The sequence below is a fragment of the Tenrec ecaudatus genome, chromosome 1 (genome assembly GCF_050624435.1).
Source record: "Tenrec ecaudatus isolate mTenEca1 chromosome 1, mTenEca1.hap1, whole genome shotgun sequence".
Classification (NCBI taxonomy): Eukaryota; Metazoa; Chordata; class Mammalia; order Afrosoricida; family Tenrecidae; genus Tenrec; species Tenrec ecaudatus.
Genome location: NC_134530.1, coordinates 314,135,174 through 314,162,949, shown reverse-complemented (window position 1 = coordinate 314,162,949; position 27,776 = coordinate 314,135,174). Strand labels below are relative to the sequence as shown.

Genomic DNA, 27,776 nt, shown 5'->3' with positions numbered 1-27,776 from the left:
TTAAGCTAAAAATCTTTCCACTTATCTGTGAGGGTATAACCTAAGTGCATTGCACAATTTCTCCCTCATTTTTCCTGGCCAAAGTTGTTTTTAGAAGCCAAGACTCATTATCTAGAGCATACATAAGGGCTTCAAAACATTCATGGGAAAATAGACTTAGAAGATAAAGATAACTAAAAGACATTTTCTGCAAACTTTTAATTAGATTTATCTTTTAATTCCATTTTCCCTGCAAACTTTCTGAAGCCCCCTAAATGTTCTTTCCACCAAGAATCCGTAACTACACTTCTAGATTATAGATCCCCAAATATATTTAGCCTACTGCCCCCATATATATATGGCTTTACTATAAATAAATATATATATATATATATATTTATAGTAAAGCCTATTAACCATGAAAAAGTGTCGGTATCTGCTTTTGCAGTCTTCCTGGATCTTTCCAGCACCCCCCCACAGGGGACAGTATCACCCATGTTGGGAAACAATTAATGGTACAAGCCTCAAATGAGCTGATACCAAGGGCTCAAGTAGAAAGAAAATGCTTTGAACATGATGATGGCAACAAATGTTCAAATGTAGTTGACACAATGGATGGATGATGGCTGGATTGTGATAAGATCTACAAAAGCCCCCAATAAAATTATTTTTTAAATTAAAAAAAAATTTAAGAGGGAAAAAAATCAGTTCCCAGAACCTTTATATTGAAGACATGGGAAGATGTTCCATCTAATGAATGAGATGCTGCAGTTAGAAACCTTTGATATGCATATGATAAAACTGCGTTAGAAAATATGCACTTAAAATGGAAAATTGTCCCAGACAACTAGTAGATTGTCTAAAGACAAGGAAAAAATAGTTTAGGGCTTCTAAATTTCCCTAGAATTTTAAAAATATGACTTGCCTCAATGTTATTTATGTCTGGTTGGGTTAGGTTGAATTGGGTTGGACTTATGTATGCAGACATAAATTGTTTTAAAAACTGAATTACTACAAAGGCACAAAGTCTGATAATACAATTTTTAATTATAGCTCCTTCCTTACAAAGGGGGGCTATATTCATGCAGCCTCTTTTGTTCCACAAGCAACAACAACAAAAACCCAACAAAACTTACTCCCATTGAGTCGGTGGCAAGTCATAGTGATTCTAAAGGACAGAGAGCAATTGCCCTTGTGAGTTTCCAAGACTATAACCGAATTCAGAAGTGGAATTCCCAATCTCTCTCCCAAGGAGGGCTGCTGGTTTTGAATGGCCAACCTTACAGATCAAAGCCCAACTCACCACCACTAGTCACACCTTCCCGAGTATCTGTAAAGTACAGCACCGGAATGGGTTCTGAGTTTTGAGATATGTTCTGGGAGTCAAATATTAAATGTAAAGACCTTTTTAAAAATATATACGGAAAGTAGGCATTGGGAAGGAATTTTCATAAGGCGACACTCTTACACCATCTACATCCTATAAAAGCATTACCATAAAAAAAGTTCAAATAGGTTCTGTCTCGGAGTGGATTTTAATATTACAGAGACTTATCTCTATTTGAACTTGCACCATTCAGTCCTGCAACATTGACTACGTGCCTCAAACATACTCAGCTTGTGTGTGGCTAGGGCTCAAATGCTAGCAAGACAGAGTCTATAACCTTGGGAACTTTACAGTCTAAGACTGACTCAAATAAGTCTCTATTAATTTTTTTCAACACATAGCAGGTCCTTGCAGGATCATGTTCCCCATTGGTATCTATTAACCGAGAATCTAGATAATGAATTAAAAACAACAGTTGCCACCCAATCGGTTGTGTGTGTGAGAGTAGAACAACACTGCATGGGGTTTTCAACGGCTGTTTTTTGGAAGTAGACTGCCAAGCATTTCCTCTGAGGCACAGCTAGGTAGATTCAAACCTCCTATCTTTAGGTTAGCAGCAAGCATTTTCACCACCCAGGAACCCCTGCTGCCATATGATACAAAGGGGCTTCTAAAAAAGTTCATGGTCAGATTGAATGAAAGGACAATGGGATTTTTCTACGAACTCTCTGAAGTTCCCTGAAAGACAATCAATAAACACTTGCCCTTCACCCTACTCCCACCTCCCCTTGTTTTGTGGTGGCTGGAAAGGAGCGTTCTGAGTTAGAGAAGCAAAACCTCAGAATTAACCCTTAGCATGAGCCCACAATTTACAAGTGGGTAATAGGAATGAAAATGAAAGGTTTCCTGGCTTGCCTAGAGTCCCTCACAGGACTCGGACAAGGATTTAGCACTCTGACTTAGAGCTCTCCATCACTTAAGTCATTCCAGGCTTAACACCCCCCCCCCCCGCTGGCATTTTCTGTAATTGGTCCCCATCTGAGTAAATGATTCATTCACACAGCCTATTTTTTAAACTGAATCTCAGACATGTTTCTTCCATCTCTTCAATCATCTGCATGGCTTCCAGCTCGTGTGCAAGTTCAGGCTATCTCATCAGTTGTGAACACTGGCCCAGCTGCGGTGCAAATGCAACTGCTCCTAACAACCGTGAAATGAGCTGGTGCTTCCAGGCACAAAATGAGCCTCTGTCCGTGAATCTAAAACTCCCTCCCATCCGTCCTCCTCGTGAGGACCCATATCCCATATCCCACTGCAGTGGTGCACAGGGTCCCCAGGTAGAAAGAGTCACACCATTCCTCTCTCCAGTGCCATGCCTCTCAGGGAACAAGCTGGGAATTAAATTCAAAAGAGTCCCTTTAAGTCAGCGGTTCTCAACCTGTGGGTCGCGACCCTTTTGGGGGTGTCGAATGATCCTTTCATTGGGGTTGCCTGCTTCATAACAGTAGCAAAATGACAGTGATGAAGTAGCAATGAAAATATGGTTGGGGATGGGTGGTCATCACAACATGAAGAACTGTACTAAAGGGTCGCAGCATTAGGAAGGTTGAGAAGCACTGTTTCAGCACTGAGAGTGTCCTGATAACCATGCAGGCTTGATGCAGAAAAGGAGTGTGGGAATGGGTGCATAACATGAAGAATGACTGCTGAATTGGTGTCGGTTTTGCTGTGCCCATTTTCAACAGCGAAATTAATTTTTTGTTGTTAAAAAACAGCCACTCTTTTACAAAGCCTTAATGTAAAAAGGGTGTGAGATTCTGATCTCACACCCCTTTAATTGGTCACACTTTATCCTGAAATCTTGTGTGAATGCAATATATATATATATAAAGATATAGATATAATTATGCTATGCCATCTCTCGCCTAGTAGTGAAAAAAAAACCAACTGTGCCACTATATGGGGGAGATAAGTTCTTGGTGATCCATCAAGTTCTGTGCTTCTTTAGGGTTCTCCTGAGTCATACCAGAACAATCGGTAGAGTATCTTGTTGGGAGAGCAGCTCTGAGTGAACAGTCAATCATGATGCATGTGGACGCACAGAAGATGAAGACACACAAGTGAAATTGGCAGTAGTGGATGCAAAGATTAGTCCAGCTCTTATCGATGGGGACTCCACTCAACTCCGTGCCACTGAGTTGGTTCCAACTCAGAGCAACCCTGTAGGGCAGGCAGAACTGCTCTCTATGAATGTCTCAGACCCTAACTCTTTATGGAAGTAGAAAACCCTGCCTTTATCCCTGGGAGGAGCTGGGGGTTTCGAACTGCCGACCTGTGAGTGAGCAGCCCAAGGCATAACAAGAGTGCCACCAGGGCTCCTCTGTCAATAGGAACAGATGATGGTAAATGTTGTCCTTATTGGAAGACCACCGCAATACAGGGTTGATTCTGACAAACCTGTTCTCCCCACACAATTAAGAAATTGAGCATGAACAATGGTAGTAGCCCTTACCCCAAAAAAGTCCTGAAAAACTCTTACACCGTATATGTTGTACGCACGGAGGACAAGGAACAAAGCTGTGTGGGAACAAACACTGCGACTGTCTCAGCCTCAAGACAACTGTGCGCTCAATGCCATACACTCACCGCTGTGCTCGGCAACTTTCGCTGAATTCTTCAGCTTGATACTTTGTTTCATTTTTGTAGGTTTTTCTGAATGCAGTGTATCTTCCTTTTTCCCTTTCCTCTTTGGGGGCTGAGGAGACGTGTTGTCAGTATATCCAATTGTTGACTTGGACTGGCGTTCGTTTCCCTAAAGGAAAAAAGATTCCATCTTTATAATTGCCTGATGAAATTCCAAGTAAGCACCGTCATCATTAGCATAAAGTAGTCCAGGGTGTGCAGATGAATGTGCACTGACCCTCTATTTTCTATCTTAATACATTAACACCCAGCTTGTCTCCCAGGGGCTGAAGAAAGGTCTACAGAGAAAGTGGAGTAAAAATAATAGCTAACAAGTTCTGAGTGTCTAATATGTTCCATAAAATTACTCTCCCTCCCCCTCACAATAATATTGTGGAGCAAGTAGAGTTATAACCCCATTACTCAGGGGATGAAATGAGGTGCGGAGGTTAAGAAGCTTTCCCAAGGCTACACAGTCTGTGGGGTCATGGTAGGCCCATCACCTTAACCATCTTCTCACATGCAAACCCTACTGAAATATCCGCGGGTATATATTGACTGAAGAATATTTACTCCCCTGAATTTGATCAGTTAACCTAGAAAGATCTCCATTACTCTTTTCTTTGAAAATATTGATGTCATCATACAGGCAGACATATGCCATGCTGGTGGAAACTGATCTGAGTGCTCATAGCCATGGTCTCTATGAATCGCAAACTCAAATTGAGTAGCCCAGGACCATAAGCCCCTCCATACGGGCTCTTGCGCTCTTCTCTCTCTCTCTCTCTCTCTCTCTCTCTCTCTCTCTCTCTCTCTCTCTCTCTCTCTCTCTCCTTCTCTCTCTCTCTCTCTCCCTCTCTCTCTCTCTCTCTCTCTCTCACACACACACCAAAACATACTGCCATCAATTAGATTACAACTCCTAGTGAGTCTACAGCACAATGTAGAATTGCACCCTTTGTTTTTCCGAAGCTGTCAATCTTTACCAGAGTACAAAGCCTCATCTTTTTGTGGCACAGTCAGTAGTTGAGTCGAACTGCTAACCTATCCATTTGCAGCCCCTGCAAAACCCACTGCCCTCCCAGAACACCTTTAGGTCCACAATGAGGAAGAAATGGGAATGTGAGCAGCATCAGGCCTGGCACACAATCTTTGCTCAAATGAGCATCAGAGAGCTTTCTCCAGGGGCAGATATTTAATATCTTCTCCTTAAAAGTCACATCAACCGCACACCATATTGGTTGCAATCTTTATGCAACATCTGTACTGTGCCAGTACCTGAAAATAAATGTAAGCGTATTAAATAAACAAAACTGCCTAGGAACCTATTATAACTGTTCATTTTAAACATTTATATATTCAGCCATCCAGAAGCATTTAAATGGTTTTAGCTGTCACCCAATTACGAATTAAGAATAGGAAAATTCACAGCCTTACAAATGAAGTTATTTATGCTGTTTTGTCATAACCTACAAGAAAATGAATTATGCATAGATTTATTAACAGTATGAAAACGTGTCCAAATCTATAAGTTTTTAATGTAATTTAATTTCCTGTTCCAACTGCAATTTAAACATACTACTTCCATTTAATTATTTCATTAACTGTAGCCAGAGTTTTGTGAGTGTGTGTGTGTGTGTGTGTGTGTGTGTGTTTCTTGTCTTTTCTTCAGTGATTCTTTCTAGCAAGTCTATCATTTGCCTGGTATAGGTATATGATTATAGTGGAGACCCTGAAATCATCAGCCAGGCCTTACATCCCAGTCTATTTGCAGTGGAGCTAATATGCTAAATTTTTTAAAGGTTCAGAAAGATCGGATGTTTAACATCACTATATAAGTAAGACACTCATCTCTCCCCTGTGACCTCTCTGTGAGGGGCTGTGCAATTGTCTACAGATGGGCATTGGGTCTCCACTCCCTGCCCCACCAACCCCTGTCCCTATTCACATTTGGTATGATTTTGTTCTGGGTCTTAGATGCCTGATACCTGATCCCATTGACACCTCATGATCACACAGGCTGGTGTGTTTCTTCCCTGTGGGCTTTGTTGCTTTTCAGCTAGATGGCCGCTTGTTTGTTTTCAAGCCTTTAAGACCCCAGATGCTATATCTTTTGATAGCCGGGCACAATCAGCTTTCTTTACCACATTTGCTTATGCATCCATTTTGTCTTCACCAATAGTGCTGGGAAGGCAAGCATCACAGAATGCCGGATTGTTAGAACAAAGTGTCCTTGTGTTGAGGGACTAGAAATACACAACTGTCTTCTAGTTCTTTGATGCTTCCTTCAACCTACTATCATGACCTCAGTTCTAACGTATAAATCAGATTAGACCAGAACATGCACATGGCTACAGATAAGAGCCTGTAACACAGGGAATCCAGGACAGATGAGCCTCTCGGAGCCAACAATGAGAGTAGAGATACCAGGAGGATTAGAGGAGGTAGGGGTGGGATTCAATAACAAGGATCAACAAAAATCCTCCTCCCAGGGGATGAACAATGGAAAAGTAGGTGAGGGGCAATGGAGGACGATGTAAGATATGAACATAATAATCTATAGCTTATCAAGAGTTTGTGAGGGCGGGCAGACAAGGGAGGGTGGTGGAAGAAATGGGGAGCCGATATCAGGGGCTCAAATGAGAAGAGAATGCTCTGAAAATGATGAAAGAGCCCCCAATAAAAGTTTTTTTTTTAAGAAGAAAATTATGGCAGCAAATGTGCTTGACACACTGGATGAATGTATGGATTGTGATGAGAGATGTAAGAGGCCCCAATAAAAGTATTTTTTAATTAAGAACCAAAATAAATAAATAAGATGCATCTTTGCTAAATGACAGCTAGTGATCAATGACTGAATACCAACTTTGTGGCAGACATTTTGCGAGTAAGAACTCATGGAAATTGTCTTATAATTGGAAAATTAGAAGTAATTTAAGTGCTTTTATTTTTAAAATAGAAATATTTTTAGAAAGCATAAAGAGTTCATTTATACCAAGTGTTTCCTGAATAAATGAAACTCACTGCCATCAAATCAATTCAGACTCATAGCCACCCTATATGTTTCCTGGGGCTTCGTAAATCTTCACTGAGACGGATTGCCTCCTCTTTCTCCCACTGAGCCGTTGGAGGGTTTGAACTGCCCACTGTGGGGACAGCAGTCCATCACTTACCCAACAGTACCCCCAGGGATCCTTTGAAGGATACAATATAATTGTTATATAGCCAGTTGTCACATGTTTATTATATATTCTTAACAATATAAATTAAAGTCAATTGATATATGTAGCTAGAGAATGAGGGAAGATTCTGGTGTAAGCTTTGTGTGACTTAGATACACCTAAATAATAAGTTATGGAGCGATGTGAGCCAACCTCTAGTGTTGTTGCTATTGCTGTTGTTGTTAGGTGCCATCAAGTTTGTTCCAATCCATAGCAACCGTAAGCACAATGAAACATTGTCCAGTCCCTGACAATATTTGTTACAGTTGAGCCCATTATTTCAGTCATTGTGTCGACCCATCTTGTTGAGAGGCATCTCTTTCCCTGCCCCTCCACGTGACCAAGCATGCTGTCCTTCTCCAGGGACCAGTCTCTCCTAACAACGTGTCCAAAGTGGGTGAGATATAATTATAGCTCTAGACGTAAACAACAAGAACAACAAAACTAACCCATTGGCTGAGTCAATTCTGGCTCAGAAGGATTCTGTAAAATAGGGCTTCCAATGCTGCAGTCCTTATGGAAGCAGATTGCCCCATCTTTCTCCTATGAAGATTCTGGTGAGTTTGAACTGCCAACCTTATGGTAGGCAACTGAGTGCTTAACAACTGTGCCATTGGGGCTCCTAACTATTGATAAATAGGCACTCATTGTTATTTAGGGGGCAGAAGATAGGGTATAGGACATTTTACCAATTCATGCAAGTATGCCAGCTGATATAATAATATTATTGATCCCCTCATATGTGCTAAATAAACATTAAGACTAATGTTTACCAAAACTTATAGATAGGCATTCTTGTCACCATTTTTTTAAAACAATTTATTAGGGGCTCATACAACTCTTATCACAGTCCATACATATACATACATCAATTGTATAAAGCACATCTGTACATTCTTTGCCCTAATCATTTTCTTTTTTTTCCTCCTCTTTTCTTTTTTTACATTTTATTAGGGACTCATACAACTCTTATCACAATCCATACATATACATACAATTGTATAAAGCACATCCATACATTCCCTGCCCCAATCATTCTCAAGGCATTTGCTCTCCACTTAAGCCCTTTGCATCAGGTCCTCTTTTTTTTTTTTTTACCATTTTACAGAAGTTTTTTCATGTTTAATTTTCCCAAGATTCATCAAATCTGATTTTGCCGCTACACTGGTGCTTCTTAATGCACAAAGCTCTAGATGGATACCCCCCCCCCCCCCCATTATACAGTGTGGCTCCCTGAGACAGCCAAGCCAAAAGTGACAAATTGTGACTTTGTGTCAAAGCGGAAGGTATCAAGAATGCAGCGTAACTTTAAAAGGGTGTTTTACGTCATAAACTGAGCCCCTTGTGATACTTCAACTGCTCTTCTGCCTTTGACTTCACAAAAGTATCAGTATATCCAATTGGACAGCAAACCTCCCCGACTCAACAAATCAAGACTCAAAACCCCGCCACCATAGACAGTCAATTCCAACTTGTCATTAGTCTATGGGACAGAGTAGAATTGCTCCTTAAGGGGATCTGAGACTATAAAACTTTGCTAGAGGAGAGAGCTTCATCTTTCTACTGTGGGGCACCTGGGGAGTTTGAACCACCAGCCTGGCAGTTAGTGGCCCAAGGTGTAACCAGAGGACCACAAGCACTTCTTATAAATGAATCAGCAAGAGTCTGCTGAAGGTTGGATTTTCTAAGATATCCCTGGGTTTTCTTCAATAAGAGCCAACCAACTTGGGTTTCTGCCATGTAAAGTAAACCCATTTTGCAAATCCCCACAAGAAAGATACATGGACCATAAATATATTTACATTTTCAAGTTCAGAATACTTTTAAGAGCTGTTTTCTTCCCTGGGCAGTTTTCACATGTGGACATTTCAACAGTGTAGCCAGGGAGACCATGTGAGAGAGAAGAGATGCTGATTCATGCTTTCCATATAGCTGATGGCTAGAAATGGAAGAGACCTTTTATCCAGACTGGTCTCACTTCCAAGGATTTCTGGTGGCTTGGTGCGCTATATGCTGAACTGCTAACTACAAAGTCCAAAACTTGAACCCATGAGTCACACCCACCAACCCTTTTCAGGAGGAAGATGAGCCTGTGCATAAGCAAATATGGTGAAGAAAGCTGATGGTGTCCAGCTATCAAAAGATATGGCATCTGGGGTCTTAAAAGTTTGGAGGCAAACAAGCAGCCATCTAGCTGAAAAGCAACAAAGCCCACATGGAAGAAGCACACCAGCCTGTGGGATCATGAGGTGTCGATAGGATCAGGTATCAGTCATCAAAGAACAAAAAAGTCATGTCATTGTGAATGAAGGTGAGTGCAGAGTGGAGATCCAAAGTCAATCTGTAGGCAACTGGACATCCCTTACAGAAGGGTCACAGGGAGGAGATGAGTCAGTCAGGGTGTACGATAGCACCAATGAAACATACAACTTTCCTCTAGTTCTTTAATGCTTGCTCCCTGCCAACCATCACCATTATCATGATTCCAATTCTACTTTACAAATCCAGCTAGGCCACGGGCTGTACACTGGTACAGATCAGAGCTGGAAATGCAAGGAATCCAGGACAGATAAACCTCTCATGACCAATACTGAGATTAACAATACCAGGAGGGGAAGGGGAAGGTGGAGGGGAAAAGGGGAACCAATCACAATGATCTACTATAACCCCCTCCCTGGAGGACGAACAAAAGAAAAGTGGGTGAGGGGAGACATTGGTCAGTGTAAGACATGAAAAAAAATTATAAATTATCAGGGGTTCATGCGGGAGGGAGGGTGTGGGAGGGAGGAGAAAAAAAATCAGGAGCTGATACCAAGGCCTCAAGTAGAAAGCAAATGTTTTGAGAATGATGATGGCGACAAATGTACAAATGTGCTTGACACAATGGATGGATGTAGGGATTGTGAGAAGAGTTGTAGGAGCCCCCAATAAAATGATTTTAAAAATAAAATAAAAGATTTACAGTCTAGGAAACTAAAAAGGGACAGTTCTACCCTATCGGATAGGGTTGCTGTAAGTCAGAATCCACTCATTATCAGTGAGTTTGGAGGGTTGTTTTGCTTTATTTTGTTCTGTTTTGATCTGTTCAGGGAGGAGGAGGGAGACGGGTCTCTTCAGTGACCCCGAGTGGCACAAACAGTGCTCTACTCCCTGAAATTTGGTGATTTGAATCCACCTGGAAGCACCATGGAAGAAACCCCACTGCCGCCCAGTCAATTCCAATCACAGCGATTCTACATGGGGCTTCCGAGGCTCTGTAAATCTTTACAGAACCAGGCGGCCGCCTTTTGCCTCCAGAGACGGGCGGTTATGAATCGCATAAATCCAATGCTTATGTGGCAGGACGCCAAGGAAATCCCGCAGTTCTACCGTGTACTGTGTGGAATCGCCTTGAGGCGGAAGCGCACGTCTGCGCGTTCCTTTTGGCTATTTCTGCATGTGCGGACGGTGGTGAAGCAGGCTTCAGTTTCGCCCATGACAAATGACGTCTTCAAAATATGCAAAGTTTTTCTTCATACATTTATAACGGGTTTCACATGTGACACGGGGATTTAAAAACAAATACAATCCAGTCAATTCCAACTCATAGTGACCCTGACGGACAGGGTAGAATTGTTCCCTGGAGTTTCCAAAGCTATAATCTGTGTGGAAGCAGACTGCCACAGCTTTCTTGGTTTGGCTGATAGACATTGACTCCTGGATTTTTGCTTTTGACCAAACATTAGTAATTGCAATAAGTTATACTGTAGATTCGTGATAATAAGATGCGTTATCCAAATGGTAAAAAGCAAAACCAACCCAAGCCATTGCTGTGGGTCGGTTTTGACTCAGTTTACCCTAAGGATTTCTGAGGCTCTAAGTCTTTACAGGAGCAGCTAGCCTCATATTTCTCCCTTGGCACGGCTGGAGGGTTTGGACTGCTCACCAATTGGAAACCAACCCAACGTTTAATCCACTGTGTCAACAGAACTTCGTCCAAATTGCATAATCTGAAGACACAAACTCACTGTCTTCAAGTTGATTTCCTAAGAGTTGGGCTGCGATTTGCATCGTCGGCGGTGCAAAACCACCAGCAGCTCCTGGGCGTCGTGTTCCTGTACACAGTTGCCTACCCCTCGGAAACCCGCAGAGGGTCGCCATGAGTCCGCCCTGACTCCATGGCAGTGAGTGAAGATTCACAGAAAGCAGCTGAGTCTTGCGCCAGATTTTCAACTACTTCTCTGATTTTATGCGTCTTACACTAGAGGGCGCTTTGCTCCTTTGATAAAGTGCCTTCTAGAAGCTACAAAGGACAGAGCACCATCCTTAAAAGGATTTATTGTTTAAACTCGGCGCACCTTGAGACAGACAATTCACTAACTTATACGATCACCAACTTGTGTATTTCGGTGACAATCCAACACTGTCCATCTATCTAAGGGGTGGATTCTGGCTTCATCCTGCTCAGCACAAAACATTCTCTGAGCACTGTTTTGAGAGAGTCAGCTTGTCCCCCAGAGTCCCTACCTCAAGGGTGTCCCAGGAGGGTCCTGATCTGATGGCAGGGTCCCTTGTGCATGGGCAGGGGTCTTCCATGCAGAGAGCAGCTTTCTTCCTCATCCCCTTTTACGTCCTATCAGCCCTACCCCACTTCTTTGTGCAATAAAGCAATTCCTAGAAAGCTGCGTGGAAAAATTCATTTCTAAGGACTTTCTAAAAATCGACTTCTCCTTCCCCGTGGATGCACAGAGGTGCGGGGAAACCTCCCACGCTGATGTGACAGCGGTTCTTCAAGTCTGAAGCTAGCGCTCCCCTTCCCACGGTCCCCTTCACTCACACCCCCTCTGAGTACTGAGCAGTTAATGATCTATCAAATTCATAGGTTCTCCGGGGAACCAATTAATTAAAGAAAAGGAGTAAATGAATCCCTGGTTAAAAAAAACCAACTTTGTGACTTTGGGCTTATTTACATGACCTATTCCCTTTGGCAACTCCCTACCAACTACCCACAAACTCACTAACCAGGCTTTAGTGAAGACCTACTAGGCTCCAGAGGAGGACTGGTGGCAGGGTGGTTATGCATTTAACCACAGGGTCAGCAGTTCCAAACCACCAGGCACTCCACTGGAGAAAGAAGAGGCTTTCTACTGCCCTAAGCAGTTTCCTTCGCAGAAACCCACAAGGGCAGTTCTACCCTGATCTATAGGATTTATAAGAGTCAGAATTGATTCCATGGCAGTGAGCTTGCTTCCTTGTTTTTACAATGGTCCAGGCCCTCTGTTGAGGGTTATGTTCTGCTCCAAGGTAGTCTCCTCCAGGAAGCCTTCCTGACGACGTCATTCACTTTCTCTTCCCATAACTAGAAGCATGTTCTTCAAGCTTATTCCTGACTAGTAGCATACTTGCTTTTCTGTGTCCTCTGCGAGGTAAGCTCATTAAAACCTGCCCCAGTTGTCATCCAAGTGACACTGTCTCATGCTCACCCACATAGGGCAGAATAGGATGTCTTCCGCAAGGTTTCCAGTGGACAATTTTGGATATAAGGATATCACCAGACCTTTCTTTGAAGCAACTCTGGGGTGACCGCACCTGCCATCCCCATAGTCAGCAGTGAGCATTTGAACTGCTTGCACCAACCACGCCCTCCAAGCTCTATGAAGTAAGTGCTTATCTCTACACCCCTAAACCCTGGGGGTGCCTGTTGCATAAATGGATCTCTCAGTGGAATGGCAGCAGATAGTTGAGGTGTACTTACGGAAGAGCTGGAATACATGTTCACTCACTACTGCTGCTTGCTTGCTCCATGTTATCTGCATCACTGACCTGGAAGCCAAACTTCCTACTGCCTTCGGCTTCTGTTCTTGCCTCAACCCAATTCTGGGTAGTGTAGACACCACCCAGAAAGAACTTCTAAAAATCTAAGTCACTGAGTAATTTGTGTGGAAGCTGTTGAATGGGAATTTATGTTGCTGTGTAAACTCTCACTGAAAGCACAACCAAATATCTATTTATATACTATATGTTACATAACATAAATAATATATTATATATAATATGAATAATATTATATTGTATATAATATATAAAGTATATAATATAAAGTTATATTATATATCATGTATTATATTCAATGTTATAATGAATATATGATATCACTTTTAATATTTATTATATACAATTATGCTATAATGTCAAATAATATATGATCCATACTATAATATAATATTATATATAATGATACAGTTCTATATATTAGTATATATACTTTGCAATATATACCATATTTTTATATCTTATATAGTATACATGTAAACTATATTATTTTATATTATACATTATATATTTATTACATATTTTAAAATACATAATATAGTATATGTGTATACTATATAATATACTAATACTGTATATATGAATGTCAATATATATATATATAAAGTCAAATGATATCATCCTCTTCATATAACACTCTAATGGTTTCCCATGAAGGAGCAACATTCAAGCTAAGTGCTAAGTCTACAGTTCCTACATGGCCTGGCCCACCTGTCTCTCCAATGTCATCCCGGACCACTCTGGCCTTCTTTATGCCCACCACACATGCCATGAAGGTTCTTTCTCTCCAACTGCACTCCCTCCCACCTATTTGATGTCATTAAAGTTTCCATTTCTGGGAAGTTTATATAAATTAGTGCCTGTCACATTTTATTTTCCTCATAGCACTTTCACCGTATGAAAATTTTATATATTTGTTAATAAAATTTATAACCTGTCTACCTCCACTTCCCTGCCCCACTCCACATACATATATTCTAGAGTGAAACCTTGTAAGGTCCAAGACCTTGTCTGTGTGTCTCTATATTCAGACTGCTTAGAGTATTTTCTGGCACTTAGCATGGTTTAAGTGACTGCATGTTGAATGGATAAGGGATGGAATGCACAGATGGATCGATAGGTGAGTGCATCGGAGGATGGACAGGAGACAAGGTAGGTAGGGGAGATGAATGAAAGGAAGTGTAGGGTAGGTGGGTGGGTACATGGGAGGAGAGGGTGATAGATGGATGGACAAATGGACAGACAGATAGCTGGATGAACAAATCGAGTGCTGTGGCAAGCTGGCAGTGAGGTTTGGTTTTTATAATTCATAACATGCGATTTTATTTTATAACTTTGTGTCCCTGTTTAAATGCTGCCTGCTCTAAGAAGCCTTTCCTGATAGGTCTATCTGAATCAGCTGTCTTTGTACTTCTCATATTCCAAACTGAGCCAAGCCCATTGCCACTGAGTCTATTCCAACTCATAGCAACCCTGTACGTCAGGAGATCTGACCTCCGTAGGTCTTTCAAGGGTATAAGTCTTACTGAAGCAAACTGGCACATCTTTCGCCTGCCAAGTGGGTGATGGGTTTGAACTGTCCATCTTACCATTAGCATCTAAAGCACGTAACCACTGTTCTACCAGCACTCCTCTGCTTACATTACTCTACTTTTATCTCACTGTTATCACAGGTTGTAGATGTATTTGGGGGGATTGTTTTGTTTCTTGTCTATCTCCCCCAGTAGGGAGTGAGCATCTTGTCTATTTGTACATCTCCCTGGGGTCTTCTATCATGTCAGGCACATGGACAACACAATCACTTGTCATTAGATACATCATCATGTACAGATTCCTTAAAATAAAATTTAAATTTTCCAAGTGAGTGAGCAAGAAAGAAAATCTCATGTGTGTTCAGTCACATGTATTTTAAAATGAGATGTGCATTTCCTATTTCTAAGGAGGAATTTTTATTTTCCCAATTTCACAACTGTACATATATAATTAGAAATTGTGAATGCAAAGAGTTGAGTCGTGCCCACTGTTCTGAGGCCAACCTCCCCTGTGGCTTTGACTTGGTTGCTCAACTACACTGAATCCTTATGGAATTATCACCCTCCCATGAGTTACCCTGTAAGAATTGAGAGAGTAATAGTCAAATATCATACTATGGGGCATAAAAAGACTTTCCCCCCAGCTTTGTCTCCCCCAAAGCTATGTCAAACATTAGAGGCTGTTTGCCATTCCCTGGAGGGAGGTCAGATTCTTAGAGATATTCTCCCTGAAGGTTTTTAGCCATCAGACTACAGTCTAGTCCAGTGTAAGTGGGGCTCACACCCTACTGAGAAGGACAGTCATTGCTTCCATGGAGAACCAGAGAACAGGTCAAACATGCTCAGTGACATCCAAAGTTAGGCTGCCTTCCTGAATCTAGGATCTGCCCATTTTGTCACATGGGTAGCCCCAATCACTTCCCGTCCTATTGCGTGTATACCCCTAGATCGTCCCCCTCCCATTACTGTGTTACCTAAAGTACAACCCCTTCCTGTGACGTATGTCTTTACCTGCAATCGGGGGCTTGCAGGCTCCCTAGAGATATAAGCCCTGGTTAGAAATAAACTCTCTCTCCCCTGCCATTCCCACCTTTGACATCCTCATGTGGATCACCAAGCAGGGCTGAGGTGAGCATGCTACCATGAAATGTGCCTGCCTCCTTCATTTTACTTTCTCTCTTATCTCTCTTATTCTCTATGACTTTACTATAATCTTTACATATTATCGCTGTACAATTGTGCCTGTCGGGCCTGCGATGATTTGTTAGGGGTTGCTCCCCTGACAGCATTCAGAAGAGATTCTTCTACAAAGTCTTGAAGAAGAGTGAGATAACAGAATACAATTTCCCAACCCTTCATCCATGGGTTTTATTTATTCCTCATCTATTGTAATATTCTTCTCACTTCACTTTCTCTATATGCCTGCGAAGTTAGGCTGCCTCAGGCATAGTTCTTGATGTTCTCTCTCTACCTGGGCTCCCATTCCTACATCCCCTCATCCCATCAGTAGGAACGAGGCCTGCTAGAGATACCCTCATGAACTAGACATTGTCTCTGCTCCTCCAACAGCAAGTCTGCGGATGAGTTCTCATATCTACTTCCCTTGGCCTGATGTCCTCTTCAGGCTCCAAGCTTGAAGCTTCAAGCTTCCACTTACAGCTACTGAATTGCCCTTTCCGTTCAGTCTATTATATTTGACATGAAGCAGGTGGGTGTTTCTTGTCTGACTACCCTCTTTTGGGAGTCCCTATCTGGTGCCGGTGGAGAGGCACTCAACCACTAGCTGCTGAACTGCTGGTTGGTGGTTTGAACCCACCCAAAGGTACCCTGGAAGGGAGGTTCAGGGGATCTGTTTCCTAAGAGAAAACCCTACAGAGCCCACGTCTTCTCTGTATTCACGAATCACCATAATTAGGAATTTACTCAACAACAAACAGCCATTCTCTCTTTTTGGCCATGTCACTCTAGCGCAAAAATCTGCCATCATTTTTGGCACCAACTTCTGTCTCGACCCCATGTATTCAATCACCAAGAAAGTCTATGTCTTCACAAACAATAATCATTTACTGCTATCTGGTCACCTCTCTTGCCTAGGCTCTCATCTTGTGCCAAGGTTTTTGCAATTGCCTCATCATTTATATCTGAGCTATGGCTTTCCTCTGAATCTAGTCTCTCTTTATATGATAGATCTGGCCATATTAAAATCCACCCCAATCAATACTGTTGCCTCTCAAAAGCCAAGGGAGCAGCCCTCTACTCAAGGAAAAGACAAGACTGCCCATTCAAGATTGACTCCATACTGCCACCACCTGCAGTTTCAGACACATTAGCCTCCATCCCTTGAATGGACCCTCAGTTCCAGTCAGTCTAAAGGATTCACTGACTTGACAGCTCCTCCCCCCACACCCAAACCCCACCCCACAGCTGCCATTCTGCAGCCACTTGCTCAATGCAGAGGCTATGAATATGGAACTGCTACTCCCTGCCTGTGCTCTTCTTGTTATTCAAATGTAGAAAGCAAGGCCATCTGCTCTGTGGGGCAAGGACTAAATAAATCACACCTGTAAGGATAGGGCAACAGTACCAAGGGCTCAAATAGACAGAAAATGTTTAGAAAATGATGATGGCAATGTATGTACAAATACGCTTGATGCAATTGATGTATGGAATGCTATAAGAGCTGAAAGAGTCCCCAATAAATTATTTTTTTAATGTGGTAATATTGCTGAACACCTATTCACTACATCTCAGCCAGTCCTATTGCTGCTCCACACATGTGTCTCTGCTTCCTTCCGCACACCATCCCTTTGATCAGAACCCCCTTTCCCCTCACCCATCCTTACCTGAAAGAGCACTAGTGGTCCTGTGGGCTAGGTGGAAACCCAGCAGATGCTTCAAGGAGAAAGGTAAGGCTTTCTCCTCCTCCTGCAAAGATTTGCAGCCTTGGGAACCCTAAGGATGACGTCTGCCCTGTCTTACTGAGTCCCTGTGGGTGGGAATCAACTTGATGACAGTGCATTTTATCATTACTTGGTCCTTGAAACCAAAAAATCAAACTCCCTGCTACCGAGTCAATGCCGGCTCAAGAGACCCTATAGAACAGGCTAGAACTGTCCTTGTGAGTTTCCAAGGTTATAGCTCTTTACAAGAGTTAGAAAGACCCCGCGTTCTCCTGAGGAGTGGATGGTGGTTTCGAACTACAGACCTTGCAGTTAGCAGCCCAACGCATAACCACTATGTCACCAGGGCTCCTACCTGATCTTTAAGGCATACCTTTAATTTAGCTTCCTCAAGAAACTTTTCCAACTCCAATGATACCTTCAATTTCTCTCTCTTGTGTATACTAATATTACCACATATCTAGTTTGGGTTGTAACTTTTTACTTTTTCAAACTATATTATCTATCTCAATTAGTTTACAAATTTCTTTAGGGCAAGAGCTACGCCATAAACAATATAATAATCTCAGCAGATAATGAGTAATAAGCTTCTGGTGATTTCTATGATGCTATTCTTTTCTCATGTTTTGATTCAGCACTACTTATTCATCAAAAGAATTACTCCTCTTGTCTTAAAATTTTTACTACCTAATATAACTATAAAAAGAGGAAGAGGGGGAAGAATAATCCATAACATCATTTGAAGACAGTCGTGTTACTCATCCATCAATTTACAAAGTAAGACTTTGAGTGAGTGAATTCCTAGGGCAGGGTGTGGAGGTGTCAAATCAGTTTCTATCAAGATTGCTGAAGCAATTCAATCCACCACCAGTAAAAAAAGAAGCCCCAGGCAGGAAAACCTGTCAAAGTCATCAGACCTCAGGAAGACATGAAGCACATTGTCACAAGCGGACTAAAATACAAATAGGTTAAGAAATTGCCTATTCACTGCTGCAGTTCCCACATAACCTGCTGTTACTAGCTGCTGAGTCGTCTCCCAACTCCCCCAACTCACGGTGACTCCAAGCACATGGCACAGAACCACAGTGAGCCAAAGGGTTTGCATTGGCTGATTTTTTTCCCCTCTTGCAGACATTATAACAATCCATAGTGCAATTAGATCAAACATGATTGGCAACTGTTGCACCATCATTTTCAAAACATTTTCATTCTTCTTGGACTCTTGGCATCAGCTCCCCTTTATCCCTGCCTTCCCCCACCCAATCCCCCAAAACTCTTGCAATTATATTATTAAATATTATTATTGTCATTCCTCCCCACACACCACCCATACCCCCCGTATCTTACACCATCCAATGTATCCACCATCCACCCCCTATTCAGTTAGCCGTTCCCCTCCAGTGGGGTTATGAAGTCATCATTGCTATCAGTCCCTGGCAGATATTCAGAAGCACATCTCCAGGCCTTCTTCCCAGTCTGTTTTGGTCTGGTATCTCCTCAGCATGACAGCAGCACACAAGCCTCTGCCGACAGTGAGTAGTGGCTGCCCTGGAGATACACTGGCCAGGAATAGCGCCCCGGGTCTCCCACACAAAAGGCAAGACTTCTAACATGGAAACATCACTGCATTCTCAGATGTCACCAGCATTTAATAAGGGTTTGCTGAATTGGTGAATAAATAAAATTGAAATGGATGGAAAATATTCCGATTGTGAACAAAATTTCCAGAAGGATCCTTAATCTTTTGAGGAATATAACCTAAGGTTATAAATTTCTTACCAAATTCTCTTCTTTAGTCTTTGTCAGGATATACAACAAGAGATCACCAACATGACCTAATACAGTATATCTTATACGATTAGTTTTCAACTATTATAAAAATAAATCAAGTCTCCATATAATAAAAAATAAGTCTATCATAAAATCCATATTTTTTAAACATTAGCTCTCTTTGTAGGGCCTTAATTATAACACTACATTTCTAGTATTGTTCCACATAATTGCTCATACACTACAAGGCAGCTATGTCTTATTGCTTCCAATTTAATTGAAACCCTAAGGACAGTCTCCCTCGATTGTACAGAAATATAGAACATTAATGAGTAAAGCATCTGATACTTACATTCCCTTTAGACCTTCTGGATCCTACAATAGGAGGCAGTGAAGAGGCTTTCTGACTGCAGAAACAAATTGTCATTTAGAAATCTGAACATTGTTTGTAAACACATATCATGCAAGACAATCGTCACACCAACCTGACAGGCCTCACTGGCATCTGGGTCTCAGAGAAGTTAACACAGATTTTCCAGAATTCACAAAGAATACCTTACTCTTTCCAAATTCTTTTAGAAAGGCTGGTTCATGCTTTTCTAGAAAGTATATAAAATCAGCTTTAAGTTTTTTCATTAGACTCTTATTCAAATTACAAAATCTGCTTGCACTTCAAAATAAATCTTTCCCCAGTTGAGTGTTTACTCAGATTAAGTTGAAAATCATAACTTCTCATTTTTGTAAGGTCTACTCTGTCTACTCTGATCCAAGAACAGAATGATCAAATATTGGCATTTATGAATAGCCAGGGTATCTTTAAATTAGTCATTCTCTCCAGAAAATACAATCTGTTGGATTACTATTTCATGGATATTATCTTTTAGGAAAAGAATCTAAAACCCAATTGAATCTCTCCAATCATAGGAAACATTGTAAATGCAAGCCTTAGTAATTTGTATGAGTAAGGTCAGCAAGAGGTACCATGTGCTTTTGACCACTGCAGTAACTAAGAAATACACAGTAGCTCACAGCAGGTCAGTCCACCTCTTTTAACAGCTGTGAGACTTCCAGTTGTTTGGCAGAGATTTTGAAGAATTTGACTTCATGGGTGGTTCTCATGAAAAAGTACCCAGCCTACTCCTAGTGCTTGCATGGATCTGACCCCTATCAAGCCTGTGGAGAAGGTGGAGCTATCCCATGGAGTTGCTGATTCTGAGTATCTTGGAAAAGGGGGAATGACACCTCTCTCCCCCTTGGAGTGGCTGCTGAGTGTGGGTCCCTGACCTTTCATTTAGCACCTGGACACTTGACCACTGTCCCACCAGATCACTCATCCAGAAAAAATTCCCAAGAAAATCAGAATACAAACTTTAAAGTTTTTTTTAAAGGATAACAAAATGGCTCAGGTTCAACAAAAGGAGAGTAAAGCACACAGAATCTCAAGAAGAAGGACTACTCAAAAACAAGGCATTACAAGGAGGAGATTTTTCCTATTTAGGTCAGAATAATACAAAAGTGAAAATTTTCAAATTATAATGCTGAATATGATTAAAGGATGCCAAACACCCACACAGAGAGAAAGGAAATAGAAAAGATCAGGAAACAAATGGAGGAACAAAATGAAAGACTCAACCAGGAAATTAAAATCATTAAAGAGAACGAAAGAGCACAACAAGAAATGAGGAACGAAGTAAAAAATCAAAAGATAAAAGAGCACCCATAGCCATGGACTCAATTACAGCTCACAATGACTCCATCGATGGTCTCTAAGACCATACATATTTTCATGAGCAGGCAGTCTTAACTTTCACAGAATGGCTGCCGGGATCGAACTGCCAACCTTGCAGTTAGCAGCCCAGTGCTTACCTCACAGCACCACCAGGGCTCCTTGAATGAAGCAACCAAATTAGAAAAAGCAAGAGAAATGCTCAACAATGGAGTAGAACAATTTGGGGGCAAAAAAATTCTAGCTAAAATATTACAACAACATGTCAAAATAATCATAAATTATGATCAACTAGGATCGATGCCAAGATTGCAAGGGTGGGTTAACATTGAAAAATCAATCCATGCAATCCACCACATAAATAAATAAAAGGAAAGAAGCCAATGCCATATGTACACACTGAGACAGATGGATCAAATACTTATACCTAAATGGTGTACCTAAAACCATGGGACCTTTTCTTCTATAAAAATAACACAACAAGCATTACAATAAATATACAAACAGAAGAAGACAGCTAGATAAATGGGACCTCATAAAAACGTATAACTTTAAAAAAATTAAAAACTTGTGCTCATCAAAAGAGTTCATTAAATGAGTCGATAGGAAAATATATTCAGAGACAACTTACCGAGTAAGGGCGTAGTCTCTAAAATCTACAAAACAATTCAAAAACCCAACAACAAAAACACAAATGTCTCAGTCACAAAATGGGCAAAGTATAAGAATAAGACCTTCAACAAAGAAGATTCAAACAGTCAACAAACACATAAACACATGTCATTAGTCATTGTTGTTGTAAGGTGCCATCAAGTTGTCGCCCATGCATAGGGATCCTATGTACAACAGAACGAAAGACCATCTGCTCCTGCGTGAGCCTCACAATTGTTCTTAGGTTTGAGCCCATTTTTACAGCACTGTGCCATCCATTTCATCAATGGTCTTCCTCTTTTTCTCTGCCCTCCTACTTTACCGAGCATGATGTCTTTTTCACGTGACTAGTATCTCCTGATAACATATGCAAAGTACCTGAGAGGAAGTTTTGCCATCCTTTTTGCTAAGGGGCTGTGGAAGTAACATAATCTCCTATCAACTTGCGAAGGGGTGGAGTCTAGGCTGTCAATCAGGTCATAGCCAATGAGGCCTCTGTGTGGGCATGGCCCTCTCTGGAGGATTCTGGGAAACTCCTGTCTTCCTCCCTGGAGGCAGGGCACTGACACTTGCTAAGAGACATTCCTGATGACAAGCCAGATGGAGCTAAGTTGACGGAGTCAGAGCCCTGCAGCTGAAGGAGCCACGTGGAGGCCTATGCCAGTGCTGAGATGAATTGCTTCTACTGCCACTGGAGCCACGAGACTTTCCACCCACGGGGCTTGTAATCTTCCTACAGTTGGTGTCATTGCATGTGTTGTGTGAGTCTGAAGAGGAATTTACAGACTGATATCAGACATATTGGATATAGCAGAGTTATGGACTTAAACTGGACTGCACATAGGAATGTCTATGAATTTGTTCCTCTAGACAACCCAGACTATCCCAGGGGCACTATGGTTGTACTTCTTCCAAGACAGATGTGTTTGTTCTGCTGGCTGTCCATAGTACTTTCAATATTCTTCGCCATAACTTAATTCGCTTAATTCAAAAGCATCAATGTTTCTAGTCTTCCTTATGCAATGTCCAACTTGCACAGTCTATGAGGCAATTGAAAATATCATGTCTTGAGTCAGACACACCTTAGTCCTCAAAGTGACCACACTTTAAAGAGTTCTTGTATACCTCATGCAATGCATTCTTTGATCTCTTGACTGTGACTTCCGTGAGCATTGATTGTGGATCCAAGCAAGATGAAATCCTTGACACTTTCAGTCTTTTGTCCCTTTATCATGACTTTAACTATTGGTTCAGTTGTGAGGATTTTTATTATCTTGAGTTGTGACCCATATTGAAGGCTGCAATCAACTAGTTCATAGAGGTCCATACAATTAGGAAAAGACTCTGTTTGAAACTCAACGGAACCCCAAAAGACCCAGGGCTATTTCAAACAATAAGCATAATATACAGAATGAGTCAGGAAACGTACCCGTAAGGTCTTCTCAGTGTTGACTTGTCAAAAAGCAATTCGCTGTAAGGCAATTTCTTAAACTTGTCTCTGCCGACAGCCACGTAAAACTGTCCATTCTCCAGCTCTGTTCCACTTTCAACAAGTTTTCCTTCTAAAGTATAAAGTCTGTCAAAAGAGTAATGCCAACATTAGAATCTTAACAAGCATTCAAAGAGTTACTTAAAATCCAAAGTCAATTTAAAAACATTCTGTCAATTTGGTTCACTTGTTACTGTTCTAGATATTGAATTATAAATATCTCAATGTCATTGTATTCAAGTAAATGCCAATGTTTTCATGCCAGTGTCACATCCCAATGAGTCCGACTATCTTACATAAGGAGCCCCTATTACTGCCATATGAAGGCCTCGGAGAGAAAAACAGTGACCTGTGCAAATTGTGATGCTTTAAACAAAGCCTGTCTCCATTAAAGATTGGTCCTTCCATTTGGATTTGGTGAGTACTGATACAATATACACTTGCTGTGCACTCGTCAGGCCAACGAAGCCTCTGGCCATCTTCAGTCCAAGAGTGATCACCAGGAAAGTGCTACCCCCAACACAGACAGATGGGGGTCAGGGTCAAGGTGAGCAGGCAGGCAGGAAAAGAGACCACTGCAAGTACTAGCGATGCGGAACGGCAGCGCAGCCATGCTTCCCCTCTTGCCCTCCTTCGTGAGCAAGAGATTGGACATCAGATCTCCTCAGAATCCAGGGATTTCCCAAGAACCTCCTTTTACTGTAGAACTGCTATCCCAAACTACAATGAATATGTTACTTATTCAGGGAGTCAGGGGAAGGTTTACAACACAATTTAAAGTGTCCACCAAGCCTTAAAAAATTAGGGGAACCAGGCCGTGAGGATGATGTTCGTGAGTAGAGCAGCCAGTCCACAAAGAGAACACTATGGCTGGCCCCACTATGAGAAATGACACCCCTCAGTGACTAAGGGCGATACAGGGGACAGCACCGGAGACACAGTGTGGGAATTGCACCTGACCTGATCCCACCACACCGAGGCAAATCACTGGGGGAGTGCAGCGGAACAGCAAGGGAATGGAGTGGCAAGGTCCCCAGGGAATGCTGAAAGTGGACTTTGGGGCCAGGGCGTGGTGCCCCAACAGACTGGACTGGAAAACGCTCCTAAGGGCCAGCAAGCGATCCCTGAACTAACTACAAGCTTTTCTCTTGTGAAAAAAAAAAAATTAGGGGAATACGTACTGTGAAAGCTTAACTATAAAGCCTATGCATATCATTGAAGGTTATAAATAAGAGTAACTGGAAAGGTTTCAAGGAAATCATAAAAATAAAATTCTCAAACTTTTCATATGACAACTCTAAATGTTAGTGACATCTGCAAAGGAAAAGAATTCATTGTTCAGTATGTTCAGGAGCCCTGGTGGCATAGGAGGTTTTGGACAAGGTCAGCAAATTCAATTCCACAGTAGCTCCAGGGGAGAAATAAGTTTTCATCTCCTATGAAGATTTAAACCCTAAGGGGCAATTGCACTCTCTCCCACAGGTTCTCTGAGTCAATATCCGCTCGATGATAATGAATTTGGTTGTTTCTGTATTGCCTTGTTAGCTGATTATATACATGGCCATATCTTATGACAGAATGAAGGATAAAGAAAAGACCCTGCTTTCAATTGTCTGAAATGTACCTGTAGTTACTTAGTATGAAAAAAAGGAAGAAAAAGGAACAACAACAAATCTACTGCGATCTTGTCGATTCCAAATCATAGAGATGCTATATAGAGTTTCTAAGACTGTAAAATGATTAAGGGGAAGACAGCCTCATCTTTGTCCAGTAGAGTGAATGGTGGACTTGAACTGACAACCCTGAAGACAGCAGTCAACACTTTACCCATAGGGCTACTAGGTCTCCTTATTACTGATGTTGAAATCATTCTTCTTTTTGCTTTTGTTGAAGTCCTTTTTATAATATTTTGTTTATATACCACATATGTGAAATATCAATATTAAACCTAGATTTCCTGCCTTGACCTAAACTAAGATTTTGAAACAATGGCCCTATTAATGGAAGGATGAAGGGAGGCTGCCCTGTGCAGCAGAATCCTTCCTCTCTACCCACTAGATGCTAGTAGTACCCTCCCTTCTGCCCAGCCCAGTGGTTGAACTATTGCTCCAGATTGATCCAGACCCAGACAATCTTCATCTTTCACTTACATTCAATATAACAAGATCAGAGTCAGTAGATAACTTTTATAGCTAGAAATCAGAAGCCAACATAGCCATCCACTTTGGAAACAGTCAACATTTAACTTCAGTTTCTTCTGCAGGTAGGCAGAAGCTATTCAATAAATTCTGACTCCTGATTTTAGCTTATTTTAGTCAGCATGCTTCATGTTGAGCTGCTTTCTTCCTTGGCTACAAAATACAAATAAAACAGGGCCTCAAAAATTTCACAGAAAACGGAATTGGAAGAAAATTCCCTCCTTGGTTTCTTTTGACATATATTAGTTCAGTAGGCATGGTCCTGCCTCTGTAAGTGAGTGGTATTGAAAGTTTTGCCCTATCACCAACTCCCATTGTTCGTGCAAATGCCTCCAGTCACTAAAGAGGTTAACCTGCACAAGTCAAGAGTTCGGTCTTCAACCAGATTATACTTGTATAACTTCCTTTTCTCACCAGTGTTTTACATTCTGTGCCATTGGCTAAATTAAATGACACAACTGATAGAATTACTTTATACCCCAGAGAGATGATTTATCATGTTCTCTATCTTAAAATAATAATGTCTCTAAAGTGGACCATTATATAAACCGTGGATGCATGAATGGATTTGGGGCTCACATTCCATTCTAGTCCCAATCTAAAAACAATTTAAGTTCTTAAGACATGGTCCTATTTGAGACTAACTCTCATGAGAAGACCAGCGAAAGACATGGTTGGTACAGCAAAGTGTGGTGATGACATCAGATGGTGCCCAGCTGGCAGAAAGAAAAAAAAAAAAAGAGTACCTCAGGTCTTAAAGTCTTGTCTTAAAATAAGAAACCATCTAAGGCAGGCATCAACTACGTTTCCATAGAAGAAATATACCAGCGAGTGTGATCCAAGAACTGTAATTAATGAAATCCAAATCAGAAGGAGGGAATGGTATCAGAGCTTAAATTCTGAACACCAAGTTTGCAGAAGCCTGTGGATGACAGTGGAAGCCCAAATCCATTTGCAGGCTTAAGCCTCCGGGAAATTCCTTCTGAACCTCGTTCAGGTATATGAATGGCCATGCTATCAGATAGAGGGGATTGTAAAGTCAATGATGGCGGATGTACTTAGGTTAAAATGCAATACATTATTATTTGATCTCCCGTTTGACACCTTTGAAAATAGGTTCCATTTTCAATACTTTTTACTTTCTTTTTGATTGAGGGTTTTCTATGTTTTATCTAGTCACTGTCATTGATGTTTTTGTGTGTTTTTTATGGTTTTCTGCATATGAAATTCAGGATAGGCAAATTATGGTGGTAGTTACTGGATTAATAAATACCTAGGGCTGTGGGAAGGGAGGATGGAGGTAAGTGGAGAACTAACAACAATGAGTGAGATTTTAAAAAGTTCTAAAATTGATGTGGTGATGATTTCACAATTCCTCTTAGCATGATTGACTGTTGAATTACATGATATATGAAATTATGCCAAAAATATTTTTGATGATGGATTTTTCTATGAACTTTTGGAAGCCCCTTGTATACAACAGAATGTTAAACCAATGTTGCTGGAATACCTTTGACATTATAATATGTTGATTCATAGGCTCATGAATATCAGTAATTTTCTGTTAAGAGAAAAATATAGGTATCTCAAGTGAACAGTGACCAAATTTTACTCATATCTGACATTACATTAGGAACTAAGTTTTCATAGATATGCCAGTGTTTGAGGAGCCTATACTTGTGTTTTCATTCCACTATTTGAACTTATATTTTCATTTCTATCTATAAATTTGTTATCAATATAAGAATACATAGGGGCATCTGAGCTTGCAATTAAATGGATGAATATATGTGTGCATATATATTTGCAAGTGTGTGTGTATACATATATATGTGTGTATATATATTTGCCATGCTTAGTATTAGCTGCATCTTTATTGGGTGCATTTACATGTGTAGATGTACCAAAAGACAAAATTTATATGTCATGATAATGATATACAGAAAATTATAAAGCTCTTCTTTTATTCCCAATGCAAAGATAAAATCCAGAAGGATCGCAGGTCCAACACAAATTTAAAAATACAAGTTGAAAGGAGCAAGAAACATCAAATGGGAAGGAGATGATGCCCTCTTCAACAACTGGTGCTGGAAAAATTGATCTGTGGAAGAATAAAACAGGACACATACCCCACACCATGCACAAAAATGAACTCAAGGTGGACCAGAGACCTCAATGTAAAACCCAAAGCTATCAGGATCATCAATGAGAAAATTGGGATAAATCTAAGGACCCCAGTTAAGGGCATACACAGGCCACCGGCTATAACAAAGGAAACACACACAGTGGAAGATAAACTAGATGAAGGGGACCTATTAAAAACAAAACACTTGTGTCTATCAAAGGATTTCATCAAAAGAGTAAATCGAGAACCCACAGATCAAGAAAAGCTATTTAGCAGTGACACAAAGGAAAAAGGACTAGTCACTAGAATCTACTGAACACTGCAACCCCACAATAAAAAAATACGAATACCCTCTTTAAAGGGGA

General features: G+C 41.1%; 1 protein-coding gene across 1 annotated transcript in view; it reads right to left on the bottom strand.

Moving 5' to 3' along the window:
- DCDC2 (doublecortin domain containing 2) overlaps positions 1-27,776 on the bottom strand; it is a 223,867-nt gene that overhangs the window by 116,559 nt on the left and 79,532 nt on the right. Inside the window, exons 5-7 of the mRNA XM_075540741.1 lie at positions 23,029-23,175; positions 19,575-19,629; positions 3,953-4,118 (exon numbers count right to left, since the gene is read on the bottom strand). Coding sequence (XP_075396856.1) covers positions 3,953-4,118; positions 19,575-19,629; positions 23,029-23,175 — 368 coding nt within the window. The remainder of the gene's footprint in view (positions 1-3,952; positions 4,119-19,574; positions 19,630-23,028; positions 23,176-27,776) is intronic.